This window comes from Heptranchias perlo, chromosome 5 (assembly GCF_035084215.1).
Source record: "Heptranchias perlo isolate sHepPer1 chromosome 5, sHepPer1.hap1, whole genome shotgun sequence".
Taxonomy (NCBI): Eukaryota; Metazoa; Chordata; class Chondrichthyes; order Hexanchiformes; family Hexanchidae; genus Heptranchias; species Heptranchias perlo.
The window spans coordinates 20,551,321-20,560,809 of NC_090329.1; the positions used below are offsets into that span (position 1 = coordinate 20,551,321).

The 9,489-nt window shown below is 44.0% G+C and overlaps 1 protein-coding gene across 9 annotated transcripts in view; it reads left to right on the forward strand.

Annotated features, from left to right (window-relative positions):
• dst (dystonin) overlaps window positions 1–9,489 on the forward strand; it is a 394,574-nt gene that overhangs the window by 341,594 nt on the left and 43,491 nt on the right. For all 9 annotated transcript variants that reach the window (XM_067984067.1, XM_067984069.1, XM_067984065.1 and 6 more), the window contains 7 exons: window positions 2,233–2,334; window positions 2,497–2,670; window positions 3,011–3,166; window positions 4,785–4,982; window positions 5,895–6,023; window positions 8,487–8,648; window positions 9,271–9,426. In XM_067984067.1, coding sequence (XP_067840168.1) covers window positions 2,233–2,334; window positions 2,497–2,670; window positions 3,011–3,166; window positions 4,785–4,982; window positions 5,895–6,023; window positions 8,487–8,648; window positions 9,271–9,426 — 1,077 coding nt within the window. The remainder of the gene's footprint in view (window positions 1–2,232; window positions 2,335–2,496; window positions 2,671–3,010; window positions 3,167–4,784; window positions 4,983–5,894; window positions 6,024–8,486; window positions 8,649–9,270; window positions 9,427–9,489) is intronic.

Genomic DNA, 9,489 nt, shown 5'->3' on the forward strand with positions numbered 1-9,489 from the left:
AATAAAAGTACCTTTTTATTATTGGTATTGCTTTAAGAGTATTCCTCACATTAGTGCAAGATGGCGTAGATAGTGCAGCTAAAAAATCTAAACAGATTATGCTTCAGTTAGTTTTCATATGACACAATTTAAAACTCAACCAACCAATTATCCTCCCTGCCCTAATCCTAAAAGACAATCACAAGGGCACAGGAGTAATGTTTATGGGGAGCGCTGGTAGGGAAATGACATGCCCGCATCCCTTAACGTACTGTCCATTTAAATTAATAGATGGAAAACTAGGGGCTACAGGCCCACAATTTCCCAACTTGCGCTTCCACAGAGAGCCTCTGGGACTTCTGATCAGAGAATCAGCCCTTCAGAGTAAACTCTGAACAATATCTGTGACATTGCTGCAGGAGTTCCTCAGGGCAGTGTCCTAGGCCCAACCATCTTCAGCTGCTTCATCAATGACCTTCCCTCCATCACAAGGTCAGAAATGGGGATGTTCGCTGATGACTGCACAGTGTTCAGTTCCATTCGCAACCCCTCAAATAATGAAGCAGTCCGAGCCTGCATGCAGCAAGACCTGGACAACATCCAGGCTTGGGCTCATAAGTGGCAAGTAACATTCGCGCCAGATAAGTGCCAGGCAATGACCATCTCCAACAAGAGAGAGTCTAACCACCTCCCCTTGACATTCAACGGCATTACCATCGCCGAATCCCCCACCATCAACATCCTGGGGGTCACCATTGACCAGAAACTTAACTGGACCAGCCATATAAATACTGTGGCTACAAGAGCAGGTCAGAGGCTGGGTATTCTGTGGCGAGTCACTCACCTCCTGACTCCCCAAAGCCTTTCCACCATCTACAAGGCACAAGTCAGGAGTGTGATGGAATACTCTGCTCTTGCTTGGATGAGTGCAGCTCCAACAACACTCAAGAAGCTCGACACCATCCAAGATAAAGCAGCCCGCTTGATTGGCACCCCATCCACCACCCTAAACATTCACTCCCTTCATCACCGGCGCACAGTGGCTGCAGTGTGTACCATCCACAGGATGCACTGCAGCAACTCGCCAAGGCTTCTTCGACAGCACCTCCCAAACCCGCGACCTCTACCACCTAGAAGGACAAGAGCAGCAGGCACATGGGAACAACACCACCTGCACGTTCCACTCCAGGTCACACACCATCCCGACTTGGAAATATATCACCGTTCCTTCATCGTCGCTGGGTCAAAATCCTGGAACTCCCTTCCTAACAGCACTGTGGGAGAACCTTCACCACACGGCCTGCAGTGGTTCACGAAGGCGGCTCACCACCACCTTCTCAAGGGCAATTAGGGATGGGCAATAAATGCCGGCCTCGCCATCGACGCCCACATCCCATGAATGAATAAATTAAAAAAAATACGAGAAGTTAGGGTACAGGTGAAGATCGGGTATTGTAGTGCATTGTATGAACAAAGGGTATTTCTCACCTCCGAAGTTACATGACTTCGACTGCAATAGTAGTTGAGGGGAGGAGTAAGTGAAATAGAAATCATTGACCAAGTGTGTTTGGTTAATTGCATCTACGGATAAAGGAAATTTGGATAATCATGGCCTCAGTAATCAAGTGATGTGATCATTTGAAACACAGTTACAGCATTTAAATTGAATTTTTGAGGTGACATATTTTCACATAGATGAGACATTGTAAGAATCACACTCTGCTCTCTTTTTCCTGTCGCTCCCTGGGAGACCAGTGTTCAGTGTGCGTTGTGTTCCATAACGTCGTCTTAAAATATAATGTGGAAAAGTCGAGAACCACCATCCAGTAACCCTCTGAGCACAAAGGGGGTGAAAGTGGACATGGGTGGAGACGCAAAACCGGTGGTGTGGCATCGATTGTCCATTTTACGCCCCGCCTGATGTTCCATTCCGCTGAACCTGAATATCGGGCGTGTATAATGGCGGCAAAAGCAATTCTGCCCATTTTGCGTCCCCGCCCAAGTCCAATTTTACCCCCACGGACTGAAGATTTGCAAACCATACAACATTTGTATCTGTAACCTGAGTAGGCAATGCTTCTTTAAACAAATGCGTAGCACACAGGGATTAGACATCAACGTAAAACAACCAAATGATGATAATCCTATCAGTATTTTTGTGTGGTTTTCAGGAGTCCCAGAATGCTGTGTTGGATGTGCTGTGCTACAAAATACATTAACGGCTTTGTGTGTGCTCTTTTTTTTAAACTTCAGGCTATGTTTGACTGGATGGACATTGCAGAATGTAAATTAAATACAATGCACCCGGTTGGTACCGATTTGGAGACTGTGAAACAACAAATTGCTGAGCTCAAGGTACTTAAATCTACATTTTTAAAGTTTTGCTGATGAGCAGAATTGAAGATTAATATATCAGTTAATGGTTTTGTAAAGCCACGAATTAAATTTGTCAGAATTTGGAAGAAGTGTTCTCTGTCACAGATCCTGCTATTTTTGTGTGTTTCTGACCTTTAACAGCACTTTAAGACCGAGGCGTATCAGCAGCAGATAGAAATGGAGCGATTGAATCATCAAGGAGAGTTGTTGCTGAAGAAGGTGAGCGAAGATGAAGACAAGCATGTCGTACAGGAGCCTCTTCACGAGCTGAGACATCTCTGGGAAAATCTGGACGGGAAAATTGTCAACAGACAGGTAATAAATCTGTGATGGCCCAAGGGACCGGTGAATGCTAACCCAGCCTTAAAGTCACTGCCTAAAATTTGATTTCTTGCCAAACTCTGCCTTTTAGATACAGTGGTTTTAAAACTGTGCATCAAACAGAAACCAGAATGATCACCAACTCTTCACTGGTATGTGAGTGATTTAGCAAATGGAAGATGGAATTTATCCCTTGAAATGGAGGCTTCTTAAATTCAACAGAGAAGACTTGAACATTTATGTTTTGATTTTTTTCTTTAAAAGAACGATTTCATTGTTTAAGTGGCGTTCATTGCAGTGTTGAGTAAAATTCCTAATTCATTTGTAATTGCAGCATAAGCTGGAAGGTGCTCTGTTAGCTCTGGGACAGTTCCAACATGCCCTGGATGAGCTGATGACATGGTTAACCCACACTGAGGAGCTGCTAAATGAACAAAAAGCTGTTGGCGGAGATCCTAAAGCTATTGAAATCGCAATTGCCAAACATCACGTACGTAATGCCACGTTCTGTATCCCTCGCTTTTCAATTCTACTTTTCAAGCCTTTCAGTTGTAGGGGAGACGTGCAGTTTAAATCCATATGATTTATGTAACCAGCTAATCATGGAATCTTAACAGCACAGAAGGCGACCATTCAGCCCATCATGCCTGTGCCGCCTCTTTGAAAGAGCCAGCCAATTAGTCCCACTCTCCCCACCCCCCCCCTCCTCCACCCCGCTCTTTCCCCATAGCCCTGCAAATTTTCTCCCATTCAATGTGCTTTTTAAAACAAAAGAAAAATCAGATTATTGTTAGGTTTAACAAGGAACCTGTCAGAAATCATGAATCTACAGCTTGGATTTTGTTGATTTAAAACCATGTTGCTTCCCTCCTTTTCAAGTGAGCTGTGTTACAGAATCACCTTAAGGGTTGACCAGGTAATGCACGAAAGGAGCATTGCTGAGCTGCAACCCATGATGCACAAACAGTCCATCGAGAATAATACAGAATGCTGGGAATGCACAGCATGTCAGTCAGTATCTGAAAGAGGAGATTCTTGCATCTTGGGTGAGACTCTACATCACTGCATCAACGCCACAGGAAGTGAAAGTTCTGACAAAGGATCCCACCCAAAACAATGACCTAATATTTCACATTTGGATGCTGGCAAACCTGCATTCACAGTGTTTCTTTTTTATCTCTATCGATAATGTTTTGGTAACGCAAATTTATTGTATATGTGTTTTAATAAGGCATCAGTTATCAACTTATAATAATTTGTCTTTATAATTCAGATTGTGAACTTAATATAGGAATAGTGACTTAATATAGTGACTAATGCCTCACTTTTATGGTAGGAAGCGAGAAAGCTACTACACAATGGCAAATGGCCAATCCACTAATATCTGCCGTGCTCTTTTTTTTTTAAAAAGGGAGAAATTCTGCAACAAATTCTCCACTTAGTGTGCCAAGATTCAGTAAGCATGTTCAGTATTGCTTGCATTGCATTTACATGAAATAACTATATTTTAGCTCCAACTGCAGTGTTGATGCAGAGTGCTTTTGCTTCGCACCAATGCTGCACTTAGAGTGTAAACGCAGCCTGAATCTGGAGTCCAGGCCTGATCTGACTCTGGAATGTAGTGCATTTACAGAGCACAAAAGTTAAGCATCTGTGCAAAGCCAAACTGCTTTGCACCAGCACCAGTAGTGTGAATAACCCCTAGCGAATCCTAGTTAATAGATGGTTTGTTTTGCTGTTTCTCATCAATTCCTGTCCTTTGTCGAGTTTGTTTGTCCTTGATACTGAAGGGCCCTGTCAAATGACTGTTTTTAATGTGTGCCTTGGCATTCATTGGTGACCGGCTATTTGGTCACCGAAGAGCCCACTTCCTGGGAGCTAAGTTGTCCATACACACGTCCAACAGGAGTTACTGGGTAGTGACCAGGGGAATTTGCCCCTTCATTGAGGCCAATTGTAACACTTCTACCATTGCCCTGTTTTGGGGCAGTGAGCTCAGCACTGAATCTGCTACCTTCCTGATTTGTATGGCTCACCTCACTGGATAACCTCGTTGAATCATCAGACGGTCTTAACCAAAATCTTCTAAAAGTATATTTGTATTTTAGGTTCTACAAAATGACGTTCTCGCCCACAAATCCACAGTGGAGACTGTGAACAAAGCCGGAAATGATCTGCTCGAGTCGAGCGATGGGGAGGAAGCCAGCAGCCTGCAGAGCAAGCTGGAAAGTCTGAATCAGCGCTGGAAGAACGTGCTTGAACAAACTGATCAGCGGCAGCAGCAACTACATCACTCTCTCATCCAGGTAAGGAAAGGCTGAGAATTAGTCACAGGCTTGGTCTCTGCTTACACCCAGACTGAGCGATGCAGCTAAATGCTATGTCGACAGTCTTAACAGAAGGACCATCGGAATCCAGCTTCGCAGATGAACGTGATGGACAGCAGTAGGACCTGTTTAGAGTAAGATTCAGTTTTGCTTGGAGACCAGTGATGCAGATCAAATGAATTTGTAGGCCCTGGTTTTACACTGGTAAACCAGCCAAACAGGAGCCATAGGTTCCATTCCAGACTTAAATCCACATTGGAGTCAACCTGGGGCAACAGTTGCTAAAAGAAATTTAAGCAGTAAAATTACCTGCATAAGGAGGAATCTTAAATTTCTCAATATTGTTTTTTCCTACCTAGGAATCTTACTTTTTTTTTTCTCTTTGGTTTCCCACAGACATAATAAAGGATGTCCCTTGTAGTGTGGGGATGAGCACTATTGTAACTACTTTTCACCAGCCTCCTTAGGGTTACCCATGCCATCCAAGAATTCTTGGCCAAGAGAGTAAGCAGGTGATGTTGGTGACCTGTTGCTATTCCCCTGCAGGTGGCATTCACTTATGAAAGATCCTCGACGGCATCACGAGTCAAGATTTCTTCCCTCCTTGTAGAACGCACCTCCCCCGAATGGCCTGGCTTCAGTTAGGCAACCTGTTGCACCCTCCTGTGACACTGTGACAGTGTATTTGCTTGCTGCTCTGAGCCACATCAAATTTTAATGAAAGTTGCTTTTACTGAGCCATGACTGCCTCTGGTGTCACAGATCAGACGAGTTGTCCTTAACTAAATTGGTTTGGAAGAAAATGCTGCCAGGGTGCGCAGAGATGGGGAGGGGAGTCGGCCTTGCTCTGTTCATCGGAAGATTATAATGTAATTTCTTTGTCTGATGTAGGCCCAAGGTTTCCAGAGTGAGGTTGAAGATATGCAGCGGTGGTTGATAGAAACTGAACGTCAACTATCGGCATCAAAACCTGTTGGAGGCCTGCCAGAAACTGCCAGGGAGCAGCTTAATGTCCATCTGGTACGTATTGTTCAATGACGAAGGCTTCACAGATGGCTTAGTTACAGAACCGGGAGAAGTTTCTGTGTCAAAGTAACAAGAAGGACCAAAGTAGGATTGCTTAATGACTCCAAAGGATTCTTGTGATGAAAATATTACTTCAGTTAAATTGTGGCCCATTGTTCTGGTGATAAGTCTTGATTGTTTTTATGAATCCCAACTAATATTCAAGCAGCTTATTGACTTGTGACTAATCATGTTCTTAAAGGAAGAACCCCATGTTTTAAGCTGCTTTTATACAGCAGAGAAAGCACCTCTTCCTGAAGAAAACAGCTTTGCAAAGTCAGCTGCAGCTCCTGTTACTGTAGAAACTGAAACATTTATCTTTATTAATGTGTTTGCTTCCTATTTCCTATCATTTTATCCTGTTCACCAAACCCGACATCTTTGCAGGCAAAGGAGCAGGCCTGTGGCCCAAGGTATCAGTGGGAACACTCTTGCCTCTGGGTCAGAAGGTTGTGGGTTCAACCCTCAACTCCAGAGACTGGCACATAATCCAGGCTGACCCCTCAGTGCAGTACTGAGGGAGCCCTGCACAGTCGGAGATGCCGTCTTTCGGATGAGACGTTAAATCGAGGCCCCAACAGCCCCCTCGGGTGGACGTCGAAGATCCCACGGCTCTATTCCAAAGAAGAGTAGGGGGAGTTCTCCATGGTGTCCTGGCCAATATTTATCCCTCAACCAACATCACAAACAGATTATCTGGTCATTTCTTTATTACTGTTTGTGGGACCTTGTTATATGCAAATTGGCTGCCGTGCTTCCCAACACTACAGCTGCCTCTTGGCCCCTCCCTACTCAATGCAGGTCAGATCAGTAAGTTAAATGAGCAGGAGCCAAATCTGTGTCCATCCTGCCCAGTGGCAGTGAGCATTTTCTTAGTCTATATATTAAGGTTGCTCCTACAATATCTGGAAGCAGATTAAAAGGTTGTTTTATTTTCTGCTTGTGACTCTTTCCCATTTGATGTGGGAGATCCTTTCAGACCAACGGGAACAAAAACCGTGTCGCTGGCCTAATGCGAGCAGGTGCGAGTACTTCAACGGCTCAACCTACCAGCAGCCAGAACCACAACTGCTTCCAGTGGTGTCCAGCTCCACGTTTACTTTGCAGCCAGAGAGACAGACTAACACTTCCTGACCCGGTGGCGTGCACTGTACATGGAGGCACCGCATAACCTCATTTACTTTGCCAGGTTTGCCATTAGTTTCTGGCTTATCATTGGCAGTGGAGCAAATTTGGTATTCATGTCCTCTACACAAACATCCCATATCCTTACAGCAGTACCTGTGTAACGGCAGGTTACTGAATTAAAAACATAGGAACAGGAGTAGGCCATTCAGCCTCTCGAGCCTGTTCCACCATTTAATAAAATCATGGCCGATCAGTACCATTTATCCACCTTTGATCCATATCCCTTGATAACCTTACCCAACAAAAATCTATCGATCTCAATCTTGAAAATTTCAGTTGTTCCAGCATCCAGACTTACTAGAATGATTCCAGGGATGAGGGACTTTAGTTACGTGGATAGACTGGAGCAGCTGAGGTTGTTCTCCTTGGAACAGAGACACTTGCAAGGAGATTTGATAGAGGTGTTCAAAATCATGAAGGGTCTGGACAGAGTAGATAGAGAGAAACTGTTCCCATTGGCAGAAGGGTCAAGAACCAGAGGGCATAGATTTAAGGTGATTGGCAAAAGAACCAAAGGTGACATGAGGAAAAACTTTTTTACACAGCGAGTGGTTAGGATCTGGAATGCACTGCCTGAGGGGGTGGTGGAGGCAGATTCAATCATGGCCTTCAAAAGGAAACTGGATAAGTATTTGAAAGGGAAACATTTGCAGGGCTACGGAGATAGGGAGGGGGAGTGGGACTAGCTGGATTACTCTTGCATAGAGCCGGCGCAGACTCGATAGGCCGAATGGCCTCCTTCCGTGCTGTAACCTTTCTATGATTCTATCCATGGCCTTTTGGGGGAGAGTGTTCCAGATTTCTGCTATGTTTTGTGTGAAAAAAGTGCTTCACTCCTGAATGGCCCGGCTCTAATTTTGAGATTGTACCCATTGTTCAGGGTTCCTCCACCAGAGAGAAATAAATTCTCTGCATCTACCCTATTGAATCCTTTTGTCATTTTAAATACTTGGATTAGATCACCCCTCAGCTTTCTAAGCTCAAGGGAATACAAGCCAAGGTTATGCAACCTGTCCTCATAATTTAACCTTTTAAGCCCTGGTATCATTTCTGGTGAATGCCGCACTGTACCCTCTCCAAGGTCAGAACTGAGCGCAGATGAGGCCTGACCAATGCTCTGTGCAAATGAAGCATAACTTCTGCTCCCTAATGGTCTGCCATTGGTAAATGTTATTGTATGAATGTGCGTAAACACTCACATTAATAAGGAATTGATTTGTTTTCACATAGGAGCTCTGTGCTGCATTTGGAGCCAAAGAGGAGAGCTACAAGAATCTGATAAATAAGGGACGGCTGAACTGTGAGGAAGCTGCTGACAGTAATGTGGAGCAAGGCATCAGCAACCTGGTAGAGAGATGGGAATCTGTTGAAGTAAAACTAACTGAACGGAAGGTATAATGTTGTATTTTTCTAACGTGAAATAGTGCAAAAAAAAGTTTTTTTTAATTTTTGTCAGCTTTTAATTTGCTGGAGCAGTTTTTTAGTCCTTGTTTTGCAGAATAATTTGCAAGTCCAATCAGAAAGGACATTGAGCGTTGAGAAATGGTGTCAAAATAGAATAGTGAAAATTCCGAAGATGTTGAGTATAAAAATTTAGCATTAAATGGGTAATCTCACTCAAAGGCCACAGACATAACGTGTGGGGGAAATAAATCATACTGATGGGGTAGAGAGAGTTCTCTTGTGAGGACTGAGTTGAGGCATATTGTTGGAGCAGAGTAGAAGAAGCTTTACTCGGCACCTCTCGCAGTGCTGTATCCTGACCTGGGAGCATTTAATGCTGACGCTGGATGCTGAAATGGAAAGTGTTCCACTCCCCAGCACTTCAAATGCAAAATTCGCAAAGAGATTTATACAGCGCCTGTCATGACCTCAGGACATTCCAAAGTGCTTCAGAGCCAATTTTTGAAGAGTAGTCCCTGTTGTAATTTGGCGAAAGAATAATGAGTGCTTTCAATGAATGTACAGCATTCATTAAGGATGAAACAGTTGATCACCATCTCATTATGTGCAGGTTAAACTGGAGGAGGCCCTCAATCTCGCCACCGAGTTCCACAATTCCCTTCAAGACTTCATCAACTGGTTGACCCAAGCAGAGCAAACTTTAACATTAGCTTCATCACCAAGTCTCATTCTGGACACCATTATGTTCCAGATTGATGAACACAAGGTATTTGATGTGAACAGACATTTCCTAAAATACTAAATGTTTTTGAGCCAAAGCATACTGATC